Source organism: Bombus huntii, chromosome 16, assembly GCF_024542735.1.
Source record: "Bombus huntii isolate Logan2020A chromosome 16, iyBomHunt1.1, whole genome shotgun sequence".
Classification (NCBI taxonomy): domain Eukaryota; kingdom Metazoa; phylum Arthropoda; class Insecta; order Hymenoptera; family Apidae; genus Bombus; species Bombus huntii.
The window spans coordinates 632,905-656,712 of NC_066253.1; the positions used below are offsets into that span (position 1 = coordinate 632,905).

At 38.4% G+C, this 23,808-nt stretch overlaps 1 protein-coding gene across 17 annotated transcripts in view; it reads left to right on the plus strand.

Moving 5' to 3' along the window:
• Positions 1-23,808, plus strand: part of LOC126874833 (polypyrimidine tract-binding protein 2) — a 419,953-nt gene that overhangs the window by 320,355 nt on the left and 75,790 nt on the right. For all 17 annotated transcript variants that reach the window (XM_050637314.1, XM_050637319.1, XM_050637315.1 and 14 more), the window contains one exon: positions 2,991-3,140. In XM_050637314.1, coding sequence (XP_050493271.1) covers positions 2,991-3,140 — 150 coding nt within the window. The remainder of the gene's footprint in view (positions 1-2,990; positions 3,141-23,808) is intronic.

Genomic DNA, 23,808 nt, shown 5'->3' on the forward strand with positions numbered 1-23,808 from the left:
TTATTGTCTGTTTCTCATTCGAAAAGCTTTAAGTACATAATATAAGTATCCACTCGACGAGTTTTCCACGCTTCTTTCCGAGTTTCGAATCTCCTCGAGTGGCTTCTGACGGATTCGGCCAACCTTTGAAATTAAACCCTCGACTTCTTTCCCGCGGCGATTCTTCCACCCCTTAAGCCCCTGTCCACGGCACCGGAAAGAGTATTCAGTGGTTACACGTCGAAAAGTGACCCTTCTTTTTTTTCCTCTTTATTCCTTCCTGGCTATTTCGATTTCTATGTTGCATTGTTGAACGTTTTTAGTGCTTTGACATTGAGAAGGGTGATGTAACTGGGGTGGAATTTAGAGATGCGGAAGAATCTCGGCGATTTTAATATCTTCAATACTTTTTTTAGATACGTATTCTGAAATAAGTTGGAGTTTTTTCTTAAAAGTTTCTTCTTCAAAGAAATTCTTAAAAATTTTTGACATGGAAATTTTTAGATGGACATTTTTGAGAACTCATGGAATCGGCATTTTTGAGAAGTTTTCCTCCTTGTTTAATTAGGAAGCGATGCTTTGGAAGAATGAGTAGAACCTTTGTCGACAATTTTATACAAAGTTTTTATCGAATCACACAATAGAGCGTATTGTACTGACTATATTTTATTCCTTGGTCCATTTTCACGTTTTATTTGTTCTTTATGAGAATAACTCTCAGAAAAGCTGGCTGGAATTTTTGTCGGCAAATTTTTACAAAATCGTCATTCTATCAGCGACAAGATAAATGATAGAGAAACGATATTCGATCTGCCACATGTATTTTTCCGGGAAGCACGAGGATGACAGGCAAATCGACGTCTACAATAGCGGTACACCTACAAATTTTGATCATGTATCGTTCAAAAATATATTCCTCGTGATTTATTAACTGTCACTTGGAGGAGACCAATTTTTTAATAAATACCTAGATACGTAATTTCTCTTGACCTACCTGATTTCCTTTCGCAAAATAACGATTTATCAAAGAAAAAATATTTTTCTAACTTACTATTACTACTAATCGTAGTATTTCATCAGCATCAGCTCTCAAAGCGTCAAATTGAAAATGAGATAAATCCAATGAAACACGGAAAGTACAAGCCTCAAAGGAACAATATCTGGCATTAATATTCGAGGTATTTTAAAGACAAGTATCGAATGTAAATAAGGTGGATAATAACAGTGATAGTATACGAATTATCGTGGTTCTAAGGAATAATGTCGGCACGGATTAAATCTTGCCTTACCTTCGAGAGATTTTGACGACGATATTGTACGATTTGAATGCGAAGTAATCGGTTCTCTCGGTGCTTGTATAATGACGTATTATATTCGTGTATTATTCGATAGTGGAGCGCGCGCGTGCAATCCATAATGAGGGCATCGTTTCGTATAATTCCAATGCACTAGATACACACAAGATTCCGAATCGTTACTCTTCAATTACCGCATAATGCGTTCCCTTACTTCTTTCTCTATTTATATCTCGAGTTATAATAAGTATAATAATAATATAAAGTGTATTCTTTATTTATAGCTCTACGGATTATCTTTGTTTAATGGCGTTTCACGTTCGAGTAGTAGAAATGAAAAGTGTGTCTTCATTCAATGTAGGCACATATGTATATAGGTAGATAAATTTTTGAACGGATTGGATGACTGTTAGCTTCCACAAAAGACCGACGTCGGAGATAGGAATACGCTGTGAAACAACCCAATCACAAGTTTATCCGAAACAGTTACAAAAGTTTATCTGAAACAGAGATAAGATTTGGTCAGGGTATCTTTCTACGGGCTGTATTCTGACTCCAATTGTTTATTATGCTATGACCCTAGCTGTTTTATCGCTAAAAACGATAGATAAGCACTGGTGGCTGTATGCCGACGCGTCCGCAAAGGGTTAGTAGTCCCATCATTCTGCTGAGTATTGTCAAAAGCTTTTCTCATTCCAACCATCCTTTCAAAAAGTACGCTATAATTCCGACAGCTCTTTCGTCGATAGTACAAAGAACAGAAATTATTCTTGCATATTCGATACCGTTTCAACTTCGTACGCTTCTCGCAGTTTCGGAGCTTATGAATTTCATAAACTCACTTAAACAATAAAAACAGCGAGATCTCATCCGTTTCACGAGTAACTACTTGCGAAACAAGAAGAAAAGATTCCTACACGTCGAGCAGACAGCCGCGAAACCTTAACCAACATTTCACCCCCGTCCCCTGAAGAAGAAAAATATCTGGAAAGGGTTTACAGAGGCTGCAGAAGTATCTGTCTTCCGTAACTCGGTAAGAAGCGCATTTTCCGATCGGTTAAACCCGACGGAAAGCTCCGGGCCTCGAATAAAGGGAACCAAGGCTGGAAGGGAACAGGAAAAGACGCGCGGCAGAAGCGGAAGAACAGGCAAAGAGGGGCGAAAAGGGACGCAGTGACTGCCGAGAGTCTCGACTAGATTGAGCCGTGATTGAAAATTCCGCCGGCGGCGGGATTTCGATTTAAATTTATACGAAAGCGGGCGAAAAGTTTCGTTACTTGTACACCGGGGCCTCGTTCCTAGGCCGGAAGTGGTGTAGGTCTGCACGCATGCCACCCCCGTTTTAACGAGGGTTGATGGAATTTTAAAAGCCGGCACCCTTGAGGAACGAATGCAATTTTATTCGATACAGTGTTTGGAGATATTTTGCGTGCATGCTTTTTTATTTATATCGTTTGTAAGTCGACCGCGGATTTTTATGCGTTTTTGTATTTTTACGCACGTGACTATAGAGAGATGAGATTCGAGAGAAGGATTTGTTTCGTCCACGTACCAAATATTCTAATAGCTCACTATAATTGAAAAAACGAAAAGTTTATTTTGAAATACAGGGTTCGATGATTCGAGACTGTCGTGGATTATTTGCAATTTTATTATACACACATACTCTATAGTATATAACTTCTGACTAACTATGAGAATTTTGTGTATGCGCAGGTTAAACTCGACAAGAGCCACAACGGCAAACTTTCGAGGGTTATCCACATCAGAAACATCCCCAACGAAGTATCAGAGGGTGAAATCATCCATCTTGGCGTCCCCTTCGGCCGTGTTACAAACGTTCTCGTCCTCAAAGGCAAAAATCAGGTAAGTGACAACCTACTAAAATCTCATTTTACGTAGTCCTATAAGAATCGAAGTAAATTTTAGAAATTGAATAAAAATAGACGCAGCTTTTTAATACCAATGTTCTTTCGCCGAGGTTACCGCGCATTCGGAATTCACATTCCTTTCCAACATTATTGTTAATTTCCGGACTTTCGGAATTTAACTTAAGTAGTTTGAATTTTATAACATTCATTGTATTTTTTCAATGCTGATTCTTCGAATTCTTGTGTAAATTATTGTACATTTTCATTTCTGGGATTCTTATTTCCTGAATTCTCATTGCTAGAATTCTCAGTTGTAGATTTTCCGATTCTAGAATTTTTCAAATTTACGAGATCGCGGAAAATGAATCGCGACTGAATGAATAATTATTAAACGAGAAGATTATTCGATTGAAAGAATTGTCAATTAATGGTAGTGATTACGAGCTAAATAGAGAAGATAGGTAATTATTTGAATTTAATTATTCATTTCTCGGTGAAAACCACTTGTACAGACTGTGCAGCTTGAAATGTCGGTCAAATGCGCAAAATGCCGGGTGAATGAACTATTTAATAATAATTGTGAATTAAGTAGGGCTTGTTAACATGGTAATGAGGCGAGATATTAATCAAATTCCCAAACTTACCAAGTGGATGGTCATTATTCAATTTGTTTAAATCAAAAGTTAGATAATGTTTCGGTCGAATTATCAGAATTCCTGGTAAATCGCTCCGAATGTAGTTTAAAATTAATGGAACTGTAGTTGAAAAAACGGAGCGGCAAACGATGTGACTGCTACAAATTTTGAAGTTCTTATTTTTATAAATATTACGATGGCTCTAAGATCGAAGTCATTCTGATAGAGATAATTGAAATGATCGGAAAATGAACAGAATACGAAACTGGAACTTAGGTTCGATTTAGTCGCGGCCTTGGCCAAATCCATGTAAAAACGCATTTGATCCGTACGAGGAAGTGCAGTTTGTGCCGCGCCAGCGAGTCACTTGGTGAGCAGGACGCGGATGGCCAAACAGAGTAATAACAGAAACAATCGAATCATCGATTCGGCCCGATGGCCGTCCGTTTGACCATCATTATCTATTATTATCCGTTTGCGTGACGATTTCACAAAGCTAGTATTCTCTGTGGAAATTGTCGACCGATTGGGAGATTGGTAAAAAGTTTGCGAATTGTCATGGAAAAGATATTGAGAAATCTTGATGAGTCTTAATTAATTCAAATGCTCTTGATTGTTTCACTGTTCCTTAGGAGTGTAATTATTAAAACGCAGTTTAAATAGTTAAATGCAATGTAATATAGTATATGAAATATAGAATAAATTTAAACGAAACGTATGCATCATTCGAAAGTATTTCACTTTCTATAATAACATTTTTCTTCTCCCTTTGCTATGTTGAATCTATGTCTTGACTCAGTAGCGTGAGATCATCTGTATATTTATTTAATATTTATCATTTGTTTAATTATCTCTACAATAGCAATGTTGCATTTCCAGAAATGGAATTGGTTTCGCTATTATTAATATTAATTGTTTAGTAGAAAAAGGGGAGATGGTACTTGCACGTTTTCCAAACTTTTTTCCAGCGAATTAGGATAATTAAAATTAACGTAAACCTGCTTCAAAATTTCGCATTTCAACGCCGACAGCTCATACAGTTACTCTCCTTTTCACGGAATACCAACTTCGTAACCTAGTTTGTCAGAGAGAAAAAGGAAATTTTGTGCAAGCTGCCATTCAGAAAAAATTTCCTTCCACTTAAAACGCTTCTCCGCAACTACAGATTTAACAAAAGAACCGCAAGTAAAAACAGTCTTCCATCTAACTACAGACATCGCTCATACATATGTACAGACACGAGAAGCCTAAATTTCCACGAATCTGGTTCAAAATATTAACGAATCCTGCGTGATAGTACCAAAATTTATTTAGATTTTATTTCTTCGGTTAAATGAAAGATATAAAATCGTACGAGTATCCGTTCGTCGTTTTCGCTATCTCCTCGTATGCTTTACTCAACGAATAACTCGGTATTCCTGAAAATTCTACAAATATATTTTCTACTTTGTAATCGCATAATTTCGCCAGTAGCGTACAAACATATTCTACTCTTTAGTCATTCGAGAAGTCATTCGAAAATCATATTCAACGAGTCAGTAATCGTAGGGAACTATAAACGGTATGTTTAACGGCGATTAATATTAATTTATCCCGAATTGCGTGTAGCGCGCGTAGGAAGCGACAAATAATCCCGCGGAACGTATCGTTCCAAACCGAAATATTCGACCTAGCAGAGGATTGCATTCATTCTGGACACGCGTAATTTTCCGGCGGAAGGTTTGCCTAAATGAAAACGCATCGCTAAATCAACGCGTTTCAATTGCAACGATGTAACGTTACTGAAAGATGGCGAACATCTCGATTTTGTTGTAGAGGTCGCATTTTGTAGTTGCTTGGAGTTACTGTGGCGTGATTTAATCGACGATCTAGTATTCGATAGGATATAACATTTACACAGTAAATAGAATCTTTTAATTTATTTTACCGAATGAAATTAATTTTTGTTTGGGTTTTACAGCGTTATTGAATTTAAATATTTTTTTGAATTATTTTTGGGTTATATCGTGCAGGTTGTTTTATGCAAACTGATTTGTTAATACTGTAAAGAAAATCGGAATGCTCTTTGTCTCAGTTACTGAAATAAAAGATAGCGCGTGTTTCCAGAGATTTTTGGATTATCTTTTTTATACAGGAAAGTGGTGTAAAATTTAAAAAAACTATTTATTCTATTATATAAGTTTCGATTATACATAGATACTACTGTACATAATATATAAACTATAAGTAAAAACCAAAAAAAAAAAAAAAAAAAAGAAGAAAGATTTTTAACCTCAACGCGACGCATCGCCGTGAAACTAAAGACGCTGTTTTTCATCGATTCCTTACTCTCATCGCTATAACGAAATTCCACTCTAACCAAAAACCTTCATAGCTCGCCATATCACCGAAAAAGTTATAATATCGCATCACGATACATAAATCAGCTTGTTCCGTGTTATCCATAAATTCTTGGAGACAGTTGACGCGTACTGGTGGACACACTCGATCACAGGAAATCATCGAATCCCGTTACCCGCTCCTTTGAACAAAGAGCACGCATATACGCACATGCGTTTATCGTGGCTTATGCATACCCTCGGCCACGGTATATTTCCCACGTTAATGCGTATGTAATTTGCGCTCCGGCTAAATCTCTTCATCTGGCTCAATGCGGCGGACCGAAGCATCGATGCATTATTTTAATCCCCCCCGGTATAAACAAACCGAGAGCACGCATTATCGTACCTGTTGTACTGACCGCTCTACACGCGTTTCGCCTGCGTACAACGTTCACGTTTCCGTTAACATGCATTAAATATCCGTAATCAGGATTCTAGCAAACTTGGATAACCCGAATTTCTCCCCACTTTTATCTTTTCCTGTATTTTGCGACTATTAATATGGTATTTCGTTTATTTATTCGATTTGAGGGCGTCAGCATTCGATAAGATTCATTATACAAAGTTGTAAGTTCCGATACTCTCGAATAAAATAGTATAAGCGAGGACAAATTAAAGAGCATTTTTTCTTTTTCTTTTACATTTCTATTTGTATCGGAATTTTGATAAAGATTTCAAAAGATAGGCCGATTCTTGGTATTTTTACGACCAACGTCTAACGATTTTTTCAATAATCGTTAGATAATCCTAATAGGTCATTCCTTCTTTCGCGTTTCTCCACTGTCGGTAATCGTATTTCTGCAGAATCCTGCCAGAATCACGCCTAAACCTTCGCGAAACCTCGAAAAACAAATTATCCCCGTTTTCACCAGCCTCTCGATCTCTCCAAGGTACAAGCTTGTCCTCCAAAGCCTCGTCTAAGACAATTCAAGTAACTCGATCAGCCAGGAAACTCTCATCATTATCGTGCACTCGCTGGCTCATGGGGCTAACAGGCTTCCCAATTACACGCAAACTGACTGTAAGCTCGCATTGTTGCAACACGACAATGAGGGTGGTGCTTGGGCTGTGTTGCATCAAAGCGCACCCCTCTTGGATCCGATGCCCCTCTCTACGCTTGTGATAGAGAAGGGGCGAAAACGCTGGCGGTGGTGTGCCGGATAGTAAATCGAGTTTCACGATGAACCGACGAACTGGCCCCCGCGGGCACTTTCCCTGTATTTGCTTTGATTCGAAGTTTCCGGTTAAGTTGGTTACCGGAACGGCCGGTCGGCCTCTTTGTCTGATTCCGCGGACCCGCCAGGCCTCCTGAATTCTCGATATCGTTCTCGCGTTTGCTATATCTTCAGTCCGCGGTCCTTTCGGTAGAGAAAGACTAATTTGGCTGAGGGGGATTTTCCACGAAATTTTGGATACGCGGAGAAGCGATGCTTCAGTGTGTACGACTGCTGTTTGACTTGATCTTTGATTGGGATGAATTTGCGTAGGATGAATGGCAGCTGCATTTTTGGGTTTAGTTGGTTTTAGGGTTAGCAAGTTGCGAAAGTATCCGTGAACGCTTATAGAATATGTTACGTTTTTGAATACTCGTGAAGTACGTTATGTGTAAATACTTAGAGATTGCTGTATGTTATCAACGATTTCAAGAATCCTATTACATTATAATGTATTTCATGAGCTAACGTATGTTTGGGGTGGTCTGTTAATGCCGGTGAAGATCGTCGAAGTAGATACAATAAACGCATCTTCGTTGATTCTTATGGAAAATCTGACAGGTTCAGGCAAACGCACGATCGTTACGGCAAACGACGTTTTAGCGTTGTGACAATATCTTTTGAGCTGTGAAGAGGATGGAGGAATATTTACACGCTTAATAAATTTATTTTAGATCGTGGAATCTTTTCGCGCCATCTTTTGGACATTTCTTTTTCTTCTTATCTTCGTTCTCCTTTTATTCGAAGACAGAATCTAGCGAAGAGAAGTTCCTGGTTCAAGTTCAAACATATTTAATCGCAGTTCTGCGACGTGTTGCGGCACAAAGCCGAACCTCTCGCATTATTCCGCTTGTTTCGTGCTCTGTATCAGGCCGAAGAATCTCCCGCTCTATTTACGTGGTTTAATATTAACTCGCGTTACTAAGTTTAACGCGGCTAACTGAAACGAAGTAATCTTCCATTTCGTTGCCTCGTTTTTGTTATTAAATGTATAAGTTGTAACTGTTTCACGTGCGATTAACAACTTGCTCGTGGTGTTGAAATATACCACAATTTCTGAATTATTCCGTTGAAAGAGCTTGGTTCGTAATTTTACTTATTTTCTTGTCAGATTTTAATTTTGTTCTTGTCGAGTAATTGTGACAGAGCAAGCGGCGAAAGAAGAGAAAAGCTCGATGTGCATTGTTTTCTATTTTCAACATAATTGTACTTGTTTTCCCGATGAGTATCGCGGTTACTATGGTTCCGATCATCGATAACATGTAAAGTTTCCGCATGAATTTTGTTCTCACTTCGATCTACCTGTTTCCCGGTCGCATCAAAGTTTTCATACTCTTTTTCCCTTCAAATTTCTTTACGATTTTATGACGAAACACGTTGGTGAAATATCGAATTTCTTTTTTTCGCTAACATCAACTTCGAAACGATGATTTCGCCACACGGAAGCGAAAGGAACACATTCGTACGCGAGGAAAAAATTCATAATGGAAGTGAACAATCACAAATGTAACTCTTCCAAATAAGTGAAATTAATTTCCAGCTCTATATTTCGCCGAGATAAATTAGTTTCTACCAGTTTGCGTTACACATTTTGGAACATTCTGCCTAACGAAATTTCACTGTATTCCTGCAAAATCTAATTCTTCTGGCGCAATAAATTTAACTTGGTGAAAACAAAATTTTCTCCAACTCGGAAACCACTTATCGCTTCTTCCGAATGAAAATCCGCAAAGAGAAATTCGTTTATAACGCGACACGACGAAGTTTCGTCGAATAAAGTTTGTAAAACGAACGCGATTTATTCCCGACTAAATGAGTAATTTTATTTATTTTTGTAGAAATCATCGACGTATTTCTATTGTGAAACGCATCAAAGTACGATCATAGCGAGCATACACACGTTGTACGATATGAGCGATACAAAAGGTATAATATAATGAAAATGTGAGCATACAAATTATAAAACGTAAAAAGTCACGTAATAAAATAAATAGACACAATAAGGAGAATAAATTACGGAAAAATTATACATCGCATGAGAAATGTAAATTGTATTTGAAAGAAAGCGAATGAAAAGAACAAGCCAGAAGGAGAGTGCAGCAAAACGAGGATAAAAAGGTAGAGGGAACGGTAAATATGGAAACGTTTCGCGACGGAGGGATACTTCTATGCGAGAGAACGCGAAGTATATGATAAAACGTGAGCATCGAAACACCGTGCTTCTCTATATTAGCATTTTAAATTCAATTTAAATTCGATTAAACTTGGCACAGACCGCTTAAACTGCTTAAACGATCGGTCAAACGTTCGTAAGGGCGGCGGAGGGTTGGATGCCTCGAAGTGAACAGGAATGAAAACAGACGAAGCAGAGGGTTTTGTTGGCAAAACGGGAGCACAACTTTCTGCGAGTCCTCGATTCCTTCCCTAATTATTATATCTCCATTTTCTTCCACTCTCTTTATTTACAGTCTATAGTTTCTATAGCGAATCTTCTTGCGTATTCTTCGTCGATTATCGGATTGAATCATCGATGAAGCTTAGGGATTGTCGAAGACAGAGAACGTTGAGAAACTGTTTGACAAAATCGTGAAATTTTTGAGCAATTCTTTTCACCGGTTTCTATGGTAATATATTTTTCTCTTACGAGTAATTATATGCTTGTAATGCTATTTTTTGGTAATAGAATTTTTCGCTGGTTTCTGTAAAATATATTTTTATTATTCGAGTTATTACGTGCAACGTGTTAATATTAATAGAGAAAATTTCGTAGATATTTTGAAGGAATCTTGAATTTTTTATGTCAATCTTTATAAAATTTAATAATAATCATGCGTAAAAATACCAGAAGGTATATGGAATTGATATTTTTAAAAGAACAAGAGGAATAAAAATACGAGAAAATTCCTTAGAATTGTATCGCTAGATTATCAAACAGACGTATCGAGTTAATATTAAATTCCCATTACGCAAAAGGGGGTGAGGAAAAATTGCATCGAAGGGTGGGCTGGCTGCGTGCACCTATCGATTTCCACGGTGTATCGCGTGTAACAAGCTCGTTCATCTGAATATCAACCCCATACCTCTGTGATTCACGACCTACTTACCCTGACATTCTCCAACCCCCATAAGTTCTTCCTTTCCGTCCAACAAAAATATTTCTTCGATCTTCTTTCCTCTCTTATTATTTCTTTCTTTATTTATTATTCTTTTAGCAACGAAGTAACAACACATGGCAGAAATGGAGCGGATATCAAAGAATTGAAAATTCTACTTTCTCGACGCGGTCGACTCGCTGCGTCACAGCTTTTGTCGAAAATTTCATTTTTTAAATCTCATCGTTGTACTTCGTAATAAGATTAATAAATTCAATAGTAGGCTGGTACAGCTTTGCTGTACACTCGACGCTTTAGATTTACGTTTGTTTAAGACACAGCGTGAGAAGAATACTTATGCTGGAACGACACGGCGTGCCGTGTTCCTGGATGCTTTTAATTTTGCTAATTAATCGCTCGTTTATTTTTCAAGAAGTTGCTGAATTTTGCTGTTTACGCTCGGTTTCGAGCCCGGATTTTCGTGCCAGGCTTGTATCGTGTTATTACATGGTTCCCCTTTGTTACGTTTCGTGTGTAATACGGAAGAAAATTTTATTTCGTCGGCATGTATGGCATCTTTCTCGAGTTTAAAATGTTGTCACACATGTTCATGCTCAAAGTGTTATTTCGCCGATGAAAATGTTATTGCGTGTCTGATATCGTATTATATATTGTGTAACAAAAGTCACGAATTCTGTGAAATCATGGGAATTAAAAAAAAAAAACATGTCGGCGTGTATCTTTTTAAATTTCGCGCGCAACAGACTCGTTTTGAAATCAACGTCCCGGCGGTATAATCGAGGAAATTCCTGTTTTGTCCACGTTTTCCTTCTCGTATTGCTGGGAATTACGGTTTATGAGGCGCGACCGTTTCCTTCTCTTTGTTTCTCTATTCTCTTCTCTTTTTATTTCTCCCCCGTTTTCTTTCCTTCTCTCTCTCTTTCTCTCTCTTTCTCTCTCTTTTTTTTTAATTTTATGAGGCGTGAATTAGATCGTGCCGTCGTATTTTACAACTGTTATATCCGTCTTTGTGCGGTTCTTAAGGCGATTTTCGTATGCCAGAGAGAAGGATTAAGGCTCGTTTTAAGAGATGAAAGTGGAGGTTTATGGGCTGTGATGGTTTTGTTTTGTAACTACATTGTTCCCTACCCCGAACTTATTATTCCACCATGAACGCTATTAATTCTGTAATTGCCTTAAGCAACGGTCTGTGTCTAATTGTTAATTATTTTCCTTGACAAAAGGAAAAACTGAATAACGAGATTTGTTGCAATTGAAAGCAGCGGGTGTAGGCGAGGATTCGTTCGACGTTGTTATTTAGCGTTTCCACGGAACGTTATTAATTTTACGATCCCTTCGATGTAGCTTTTCCGATCATTCATTCCCTTGTCAAATGGAAAGATCAAATTACCTTTCTAAAAACAGAATTCTTTGCCCGATCATTTTCTCTCTTTCTAAATAATTGTTTCTTGCTGCAGAATGAGAAGTTCCGTTTTATACTCGAATTAAGATCAAAGATTTCTCTCTTCCGCTCAGACCAGTAACATCGGTACGTTCAGTTGAAATTCAGAATCCAGCTTATGGAAAGATCCTCTACGAAATCAATCGGAGCAGGGCGTTTTTCTTTTCTTAATTTCCGTCCGTCAGAAACTAGAACGAATTGCAATGGCTTAATATAGTGCTCCCTTGGCGGTGTATCTTCCAGAAAACGTAAAATGGGCATTGCATGATAATGTTTCTGAATCAGAAAACGCGACTATAATAAAGGAAAGAAATTAGGATATATCAATTTTTACATCGAGAATCATACTTAAGGTTTCAAAGATATACAGACGCAGAAAGATAATTTATGCGACGTGTAGTCGAGCTTGATGACCACTACTTCCGGTACGAAGAGATTTGGAGAATTTAGAATGTCGTTATCAGAGAACCGGGGCTTGAAAATTCAAATAAAAGCGTGGAATCACGCTGCGGAAGCACTGAAAACCGTTTTCAGACCTCTCAAAGCACGCGTTGGAACGTTTAATACCGTTTATCAGGGTCACTTCCGGCCGCCATACGAAATTCCCGCGGAAATGAACATTTTTACCGATCTCGCGTCGAAGTAGACAGATTCTTCCATTTTCCTCTTTCCTTTTTTTTCTTCTTTTCTTTCTTTCCGTTCCTGAACTAGTTCGCGTTTTATGCAAGAAGAGACATAAAAGTTTGGTTGATTCTTTATGATGACACGAGAAAGTTTTAATTAAGAAGATCTTTGAGATTCTAAGATTGGTTTTGCAGTTATGAAAATAATTTAGCTGTTGTTTTTAACGAAATTTTATTTCAGAATTTTGTTATCTTTGTAACTCGACGATTTCTATTTCTCTCATTATTATAAAATTTAATAACGATCTTACAAAAATATTTCTATCAGTATTGAGAAGAACATTCTGATAATTAAATTAATGCCCTCGCTTGCTAAAAAAATTTTGATTTCGATCAAACTGTTTTAAGTTAAAACGTATTTTGAAAGTAACTTTGAAATTACGAGTTGGTTGAGAATTTCATGCGCTTAATTCCGTGAATTTTATGAATGTTAGATGATGTGTCAATATGGACGGGAAATATAATTAGAAATCTCATTTGAAAGTTGAAAATATGGAACTATTTTCTTATGGAAAAAGGTAGAACCATGTATTATTTAATACACTAATCGATCAAAAAAGGTTATTTCTCTCTAACTAGTGAATCGAGATTTTGCGGGATTGTACAGCTGTTTAGCACTTTTATCACTGCTGCGTGGCGAATTAATCTGAAAACTCATTGTGCAAGAAGTTGCTCACGATCGTTGATCATTAACCCGGAAGAGTCACGTTTAATTTGTGATTAATGCGGTTAATCGGCCGGGTTAATGGCTTTTTATGCGGCATCGTCGTTCTTGCGACCTCCTTACTCTCGCTATCATGTTATTTATACTTTTCTACGATATTTAACAGATCCACTATCTGTAATTTTGTTAGCTACCTATTTATATAATCGTATAATTATTTTCTTTTGAGGTAATTCTATATTGAAGTACATTTACAAATACATATATAATAACATTTACAAATAAAATATATTCGAAGTATGTTTCCTTTTTTTAAGAATTTATCAGTTTACAGTTTAGTTGAAAAATAAGAATTTTTGCAAGTATTTCTTTTTCAATTTAGGAAATTAGGATTATTAGAATAATTAGTGAATTTATTCACTACGAACGAAAACGATCCATCCTCGACCGTTAATTACTTTTACACCAAAATTATTTCCTACGTTAAGAGATATAGAGAAAAAGAGAAAGAGGGAGAGAGATTGGTGATTAACTCTGTGGCTATAATTCTACGTAAATTAGATGTAAAGTTGGTAGAAGCCCCTTCAGAGACGTCTAATATCGCAATAGTAGCCAGACGTGAATGAACTTCTTCACTGTCGAGTTGAATGAACTCGTCGAGCGTCGGTTATGAAATGACAGATGTCTGTGACGCTGCAAAAGTGGACGTAATTCCACGCGTTCGATCTTAATTAGACGGATCGTTTCAGCGTGTCCTATTATTTATATTACGAGAATGGTTCCGAAGAGGAAATATTAATTAATTTTTAATAAATTAGCGAAGAAGATTATACGATAAGAATTATATCTTAGTGAAATTTTATTAGTTCTGGTAAATAGCTAGTATAGCAAAGGCAAATGAACTTATTGTTCGTATACGTAGATAAAAGGTTTTCAACCACAGACTCGTCAGAATGTTCTATTGATTGCAATAAATGGAATCTCAACAAACACCAACAAACTTTCGTCCAACCAATTTAACTTCCGAGGTAGCTTCTAATTTTTAGAAACATTCGCCAGATATTGTGCGAATTAGAAGCTATAACGTTGACGTTAACGCGGAGGTGGAGGAAGCTGTTGGAAAATGAAGACGCGCCGGTGCGTCGGTATCGCTGGAAATAGCCGGCTAACGCGGCTTAATCGGATCTCATCCTGTTTGCTATTGGATTAAAGTAACTCGCTTAAGACCTGGCTCGGTCTAACCTCGGCATTGATCCTGTCGTTTAACTCGTCGCGTCGTGCTGAATTTTCGTCCGGTCAACCGGAAATAATTTTGTCAAGCCGTACAAGTCGATCTTTGGAGCCGATACGATCGCCAAAAATAAACTCACGTGGAGTAGTTTCGAGAATTGAGTCGATCGCGAATTAGCTTCAATTTCGTTAATTTGAAATTTTCCGCCAGAAATATTATGCTGTTTGAATGAATTTTCAGGGGGTTACGATAAAAAAAGAGCACCTGTCGAATTGTTCGAACGTTTGAATAATTACTATTATTATAATACAAATATAAAAGTACAGTTAAGTATCCAGAAGTAAAATTCCCAAATTTTGCTTTAATTAAAAATGTTTGCCCGGGAAAACAATCGCGCTTTATTCGTATATCGTACAATGTGTTTACTCTCTGTCTGCTCGATGTGCTCAAAATTGATTGACAGTTTCATTCAAGATTTTCCAACATTTTTGCTCGCGTCAGTTCTTTATCTCTGTTCACTGTGCAAACTTCCATTAACGGTGAAACATTTCTCCCCTGTATTCTTTTTTTTTTTATCCATTTTTAATTTAGAAATCCCCAGGATGTTATTTTCTTCTCGTAAATTATGTTGCTCGAAATAACACGAGGAAATAAAACAACAATTCCAATATTTCCGGAAGAGAAAGAAAAGTAGAGAACTCTAAACTAATTAAAAAGAAGTAGAAAGGTCCAGGTCCTCAGTCCCTTAACTTATAACTCTTGGCTGAAGCTTGCATAAAAACGTAAAAACTGGGTCAGGATCTGCATTCAGGGCCTTGGAATAGAGCCTTTGAATGAAAGAATCGCGCAGTGGCGTAGGATCGATCGTATAGCCGCGCGAGGCCGATTAATAAATTGCTTCCGTTCAATTATAGGCCGTGATAAATCGGCTCGTCTACAGGTAGTCGACCGGCTCGTCACCGAGGAAATTGAGCGAGGCTCACACACGAATCACACGGCACACGTGTTCCCAGCTACTCTGTGCAACGAAATCGACCGACGGAAAATTGAAAAGTTGGCCCCTGGTCGAGATTGCCCCGCTAAACACGTATAGCCGATGTAGAAACGTAGGGAGACTGTGAAGTCAAAGACAGCGCAGGCAAAGCGTATGAATCTCTCGACTGCGAATCTGAATTTAAGATATTTTGATGTAATTTGAAATTTTTTAATAAATTTCAAGTACAGATCTTTAAATTTGCCATTGAATTTCTGCGCCATATTCTTTCAACGAATAAGCAGACGGAAAAGATTGTTTGTCGTGATACTTGGCTTTGCTATGATAATTATTATATTTAGTTATTAGCATTTATCAACGTAGCGTCCTACTATTACCTTTGTAAAAATGTACGGGCTTTTAGCTTATTTTAACCACATACCGTCAATCTATTATAAAATAAAACCGTGGTGGAATCATTTGGGACTTTGAACTTTTTCGATATACTTTACTCAACTTTGGAGAGTTGAAAATCCATTTTGAAAATTGATCTGCTGGTTTCTAACACTGTCTGATTAAAACGAACGAAAACAAATTTTTCTAATGCAGGTGAACTTTATCCACGTTCCGATTTGCCGGAAGATACTCGAGGGACTCGAATTCCTTTTAACTAGCTTCATGGAAAATCGTGGAGTGCCTTCGTATTCGAGGAAATTTTTTGATTACCCGTTTCAATTCCCTCCGCACGTCTCGTCGTAAACCCATTAAGAACTATGCAGTGAAATAATGCATAAAAATTGCACAATCATTATATTATTAAAAAGATATACATACAGTAACTTAAAAGTATCGTTTTATCAAGATGTAAAAATATATTAAAATAATGGCTATCTTACGGGCTTCACCATACAAATAAAAAGCGAAAGAAATATTTCCGTAATGTATCCTACTGCTACGAGTGATAACCAACCTATACGTATAATAAGTGTACGTACAGAAGCTGAAGAATTACTAAATTTGACTTTAATTTAAGATTAATCGCACGCTGAATTTTCGAGCCTTAACCATTCGTATATATTCCATCATATTACTTGATAATTTCTATCAAATATTTGGCAATATCCATTACATTATCCACTAATTCTACAACTAACTTAATAATACACGCAAAAAAACCATGCTACATACCTACAAACCAAAGTATACCCAAACAAACCACAGACCCACTCCACAGCAGCGAGCATCCCATGGAAAGTCCGAAAAGTCTGGGACGAAAGAGGCACGCGATCGGCTTTTCGGCTTGCAGGCGACTTTTTTTCCCCACGAGGGAGGCCGCGATGAAGACGAAAAGAAAGAGGAAATTACAGAAAGTCGGGGGTTGTTGCTCCGAGGGTGGAAGTAACCGGGCGGAGAGGTCGGCCAAGAGTTTTCACAGGGGCTTTTCTGCGGCTTCGATTCCCATTGGCCAACCGCGGGCCGGTATTTTCCCTCTTTCACTACTCCCAAAGGGATGAATTGTATATGTGTGTGTGTGTGTGTGTGTGTGTGTGTGTGTGTGTGTGTCGCCCGTTGTCCCCGTTGCTAGTTACGTTTTTCACTTCTCTCGCGATCCATTCGCGAAAAGTTCACCCGCCAAACTTTTCCATCCCGACTTGCAGCCGTTTGGGGTTGCTACTTGGATTTTCGAACCCTCCTCGACAAATTCCTCGTCGTGTACACCTGTTTCTTTTTTTTATATTAAGTAGATACACCTAATACCTCGGATTTTTTATGTTAGGTAGGTATGTATGTCTTATATAACTAAAATATCCTTCTGAAAATCCGAGGAATTTCAATTTGCTCCATTCTGGGCAACGATGTACGGTATATGGCTACTTTAATCGCGTAAATCGCGTAGCTATCCATACTAGCGCTGTACATTCGAGAATTGATGTATCCGGTCAGGCCCATGATTCACTCTTTAATATTACTCTTTAATACGCTTGCTATAGGTACACGCGTCTAAATTTTATGTTTATTTTTTCTTGTAATTTATATCCACGTATATATACTTCATAACGTATGCTTCGTCTATTTATCCCCTTTCTCTACATTATATACCAAGGGATTTGTTTTCGTGAACAAATATATAGATAAAATATATAGATAAAATGTGAATTTTAGAGGTGCATAAATTCATGACAAGTTAATAGTAGCAAGTTGCACTCCATTATTAGCACGTTTGTTTTTGGTGTTGCGTAAAGTTTGACAGATGGAACATCAATTTTATTATTGCATATTGGCTCTGGAGAAGCAATTTAATGATGATTGCAAAGAGCGAAAGATTGTATTATTCCGTAATTGAAATTGTTTATTGGCTTGTCATTTCTTTTGTTCGATGTTTAATTAATTTCTTCATCTATGGCGTAGAATCAACATGTGCGATATCGTTCCTATCGGAGTAAACTAATTAAGGAATGTGTACACTTACGTTTATGATTTATGTTTTCATTATTTTTAATAAATTTCCTGTTTTACTTGATTGAAATCTAAAGTTCCTATATACTAAAATAAATAGAAGATTGTATTGATACCCGTTAAATGATTTTTTGAAATACACGAGGTATGAATTTGCGACTAAAACGAGAAGTTATCGAAGGGAATTGTTAGCTGAAAGTTGGGTAGACGATGCAACGCTATTAGTCCATTCACCGAGTTCAGAGAAACAGAAACAACCATTAGGTGATTCAATATTCCGAATCTACCAAACCGTGAATTGAGGAAGTTTCGCGATAATTACAAAACGATGATCGAAATACTTGTTACGGACAATGCATTCATCGATTCTCGATTGATCAGCCCTTTGCCGTATATTATTCAACTTTTCGATGCAAATAATTTCACTCGCGATTTTTATTGCAATTTTCCAATCGATATTCTCATAACTTTTGTCCCAAAGGATGTTGCTCACGCAACCCACATTTTTCCATAGTTTTTAGAATCTCTCGTGATTATTGTTTCACGGGCGTGGTAAAGAGATTGAAAAATGCAAAATACACCAAGCATACTGAGTTGACGGCGCTTCGACTGCTTGGCGTTTGCGCTGTTTCTCTGATACTGGTGGGCACAGTTTAGGAAAATTGGTTGCCAAGTGGTACGCGGGTCGGAAAAGCTTAGGAGCCGCTGCTACAGAGAATAAAATACTATTCTTTGAATCTCTGTCCGTTAGGGAGAGTAGAATTTGGCCATTCATTTCTGAAACAACTTGTAGGCTCAGAAATAAATAAAAATGTTAACCGGGCCGATCATTTCACCCTATACTACGGTATGTGTTCGTAACGCGGATGTTCCCTGAGGTTCTGGCTCGTTTCCGGGCCAGCTCAGCCGTCTGCTTCCTCGAGGGTACGGAAAACACACAGAGCCGCGGCGCGGACTCTCGACTCGCTCTTGAAACTCGATAATGGGTGCTAATTAATTAATCGAACCAATGGAGCCAGCCACGTGTCCCTCGAGAATGCATGGATATCAGAGCTTAACCTGCAGGAACCTCGCTTCCGGAACCGTGGAAAATTATTACGCGAACCGCTCGGGCGAAAAACTCTCCAACGTGCAATGTATAGCAGACTATAGTTTGCTTCGTTGCGTATTCTCTATATACATATATATGTATATAGCCATTGGCTGGAAAATACGGGATAGTTGGCGAGCGACTGAATGTGTGTGTTCCAGGGTTATTATAATGTGGTATTTGGTGACTGCAGCTTTTGTCTCCAATTGGACTTTTTTAAACAGCTAGTAGCCCTAATCTGGATATTTTCGATGTTTTTGCGCATTGAGTGCATTCGAAAGGTACGCCTTTGCGTTTGTAACTTTCTCACTCTTTTACAAAACTCTGTCGAATAATAGTAAAGACGTAAGTGGCAATAAAAATTCGAAGATTAAGATTCACCTATCTAAATAACGAACAATCTAATTGCATCCGCAAAGATAAATATGAGAGGAAGAAAAATTCGATTAAATTAATCGTTGCAAAATTAAGAGAGTCTTTAAATACCATGTGACTAATTATTATTCAAGGAAACGAGACGAGACGCGTAGATTCATCATTCGGAGCTGAATCACGCGACCGCGAGATCCCTTTTGTTCATTTGAGGCATACTCCGGGAGGGAAGTAACATTCAGGAGGTCCGAATGATTTATTATAAGCAGCTTCGTCCGGCGAAAACCATAATGCACCAGAAGGGACAGGGTGGGGGGTTTATATCAAGTTTTGTTGCGGCCGTGAGAACCGGCCGTGTGCACGCGTCATTGTAGACTCGTGGAAACACGAGCTTTAACCGAAACCGAGGTAATCCTCTTAGCCTTTCGGGTGTTTATTAATTTTTCGGGTGAAAATCCGATCTCCCGTTCCGATCGAGAAAACCGAGGAAAACCGAACGAATTTATTCCAAAGGGAAATAAAAGTGTATGTATTAATGTCTCAATCGATCGAACTTTGTCTGTTATTATAATTTTTCGGAATTTCTTTTTCTGTTTTGTCATTCTTTTATATTACTTTTGACATGTTCTGCCTATTATTGATTTTATCAGGATTTTGAGAATTTAGAGTGGTTGAATATGAGTGGTTCTGGTGAAAATTTGGCGCAGGACAGCTGTCAAAAATTCAAAATCATACATTCGCATGAAAATTGAAGATCGTCGTCTAAACACGTTCGAATTTTGGTTGCTAGATGCTTGGAACGGCGGTACGGATGCTAGTGGATTACGATATTTTAAATATTAGGTGATCCTATGTTTCATTTGTGACAAATAATGTCGAATAGATTTATCGAACAATTTTATAGAGAAAAATATTGTCATCGTCGCGACGAGAAGCACCGGACAACGCTCCAAACCACAGCATCAAAAATGCAAAACTGCAATGCAAGCGTTAAGAACGCTCTTCAACAGCTTATAAAAAAACTATTTCTCGATCCACGAGTTTGTTTCGATTCCTCGCACACGCCATAAAGCACGAGCCCCATCTAGCGCGCCTATAAGCCGTAAACAATGGTTACGCTCGGTACATAAGCCGCGTCAAATTACGAAGATATATATTCCAAACCTCTTTTTCCTCTTTTGACCCTCTGGTGGGGAGTTGAAAGGGGGTTGGTCCGAGAAGGGTGAGAGGGTAAGAGAAACTCGGCGCAGACACTCGGCGCCATTGCACCCTGGGGTCTGTATTAATGATATAATATTTCTTTGATTCACCGGAGCTTCTACCTTAACAACCCCCACGGCCGCCCAACCCTTGATATTTCCCTCTGTGTGCAGCGTTTCTCGTTTAAACGGAGAAAAAAGGAGTTGGAGGGATGCACGGTGGAAAGATGGAGGAAGAAAGAGGCAGTAAAGGGGATGGAGGAGTTCAAACGTAGTCGTTTCGCATCCCTTATAGCCCGGATAAATTACATTCATGCTCCGGCTCCCCCACTATCAGCCCCTGTGACTCCGTCGACGAGCAAACAAGCCTTGGCTCTCCTCGTTCGAATCGTCGAGACGAGATCCTCCGAGTTTATTTAAATCAGAAATAACTCGGCTTCTTACTCTTCGTGGAGAGGATGGTGGGGGTAGTTTGCCACCCGGACGCTTACGGTTTTCATCAATCGCGGAAATACGAACGGGGCGGAGGGGGTCAGGTTTGGGTTTGAAGATGACGATACTTTTTATTTGGAAGAGCTTCGGCTTGGGTTGGACCGAGCTTGCGAAGTGGGTTGACTAATTATGGTGTGGTTGCTTAAGATCGTTGGAAATTTGGTGTTTCGTAATTACCCTTACGGTACATTTGATGCTTTTTTGATAAGCGACGAAGACTTTTTATTTGAAATAAAAGAGGGGCTGTTTTGATAGGTTTCGATGGAATTTATAAAGTGAAGCGTTAGTTTAGGTTGTTTATTAAGATTGTTGAAAAAGTAGTTATTTCGGATTAGCTAACATATGCCAATTATTATTACGAATTCAGTGCTTGTTAACGCGATTCGAATTTAAAATTTGTGTACGTGTTGATAGATTAGGGTATCGTTTAAAGCTGTAGACAATTAGATATCTTTATTTTGTTATTGTAAATTTTCTGCGAAGATGGAAAATGCACGGAGAAAGAAACGTAAAACGAGTGTCTCTATATCATTGAACGATTAAGGATTAGAACTTCGTAAATGACGAAAAAATTGTTTAAAAGAAATCCATCTAAACAGGTAAAAGAAAATCTCCAAGCAGAAGATCAATCGTAATAAAACCGTCAGCCCCGCCATATAAGAATCAGAAAATATATTTCACGGGAGGAACGGTGGGAGACAGTGTCGAGAAATATCGCTGCTTCCGAGGGAGAGCCGGAAGTCCGCGGAGAATTTTGCCGCGCGTGAATAAATTTTGATCGAGCGTCCAGAAAAGAAGACTCCCTCCTCCATGGGCAGGAAGAAAAACAGAGAAATACGAGAGAAAAAGAGAAGGATGATCCTGTTCTTTTGACCCTCTTTCTTCTTCCGCTGGTTTCCGTTCGAGGACAGAAGCGGCTTTTCTCCTTGATCCTTTGGGACGACCTGTCCTGCGAAACTTCCATCGCATTTGTATACGTGTATAAGACCGCGTAGGTGTGTTACACGTGTCCTTATATTTGCCATTCTTCCATTTTTCCATTCTACGAACTCGGAGGGATCAGAGATCTGCTGGAAACGTCGAGTCTCGTTTGAAATGATTTTTACGTGTACGATTTTTCCGTAGCGTTATAGTGCGTGTGAATTTTTCAACGTTTTTAGAATTGGTAAAACGACGCGGATATGGAAAATTATTGATAATCTGAGCAAAGTGTTTCTTGCGTTGTTTACTTCGAGTATTAAATTGGTAATTGCGAATGAAACATTTTGCCATTTTGTCGAAGTTAGTATTAAGAATAGGGACAGAAATTTCTGAATGCAAGTGTAACAGTTTCTTTCGGAGACTTATTTCCCAATTGAAATTATGGATATCGAAGTAGCACGAATCTATGATTTCGCAGAGCTTAGCAAGAAAAGTGGGTATCTGACAAAGCTAAAAACTAGTTGTAAGAATTTTTATTAATGGCTAAAGACCGAAATGTTTCTGCTGAATTATTTAAAGTTGTTCAGAGATAATGGTACTAGATAGGCGCTACGAGACAATTTGATAATTTTCTGTTAAAAGAAACCCTTGGACAATTTCCATTTTGTACTAAGGGGTTGGTTCGAAAATTCATAAACCACAATGATTAACGGTTCACAGTAGCTCTTAAACCAGGTGATTCCTAACTTCTCACGGGTAGCGTATGTACAAAGAAAGAGAGGGAGACAGAGAGGCGGGTGTATCCACAAAATAATAATCGCTCGATGGCCACCCCCTCTAGTTGATTTACGAGGCCATAAACGCGGTCTCTACCCTTGTAATGGGCTTGGTTACCGCGAGGGATATCCACGCCTCTACGATTATCGTCATGCCACCCATTCTTCCGATGATTGTACATTCCCAAGACTATACTTTTCTATTTTTCTCGCGAATTTTCTTTCGCCTCCAGGCGAAAATTATATCGAACTTTCTTGTATCGAAGCGTACATTGGCTCACGAAAGTATTTGGATATTTATCGTAGGAAACTTTCGCGTCCATGTCGTATGTGTTACATAAAACGTTTCGAAATTTCATTGGCACTGCTATGAGGCACGAGGGTCAACGAGTTTTCGAAATTTTAAAAAGAATCCTTAAATCTGATTTTAATATTAAAAGAACCTTTCAATTTGGTACGGTAACGTTTCAAAGAAGTTGCAAATGAACTAAACGTTATACGAAATAGCGAAAGCCAATCCTAATAGTTTCGATATTAAAACAGCCCTTAAATCTATCGCAGTAACGTTTCAAATAAGCTCCAAATAAACTTGCTAAGCATTATACAAAATTCTAAAACCCAATTACGGTAGTTCCCGTAATTATTTTTATTAGAAATCCGGAAGAATTCTGAAATCTCGCAGCGTCCACTATCCAAGCGCCAAGAATGGCCGAGTCGCCCCATTGACGGTGTCGCGTGTCCATCGGAACGACATACAGGCTGTATTCTGTGTAGAACACACCGGCAAGGCGATTGTTTACGGCGTGGCACGGGAATTCGATCCAATAACGTCTTTATGGGCGACATAGGGCGAACACAGGCGGCGAGAGAAGATTGCCCCGCTGCCATTGGGGATGGGTTACGCGTGGTAATCCAGGGATCACGATTCGTCTGGGCTGGACGGGATCTTAAGATCGGGAAAACGGCTCTTTACACGCGACCACTGTCGTAACCTCGTCTCCGTATTACCCTTTCACGGTGG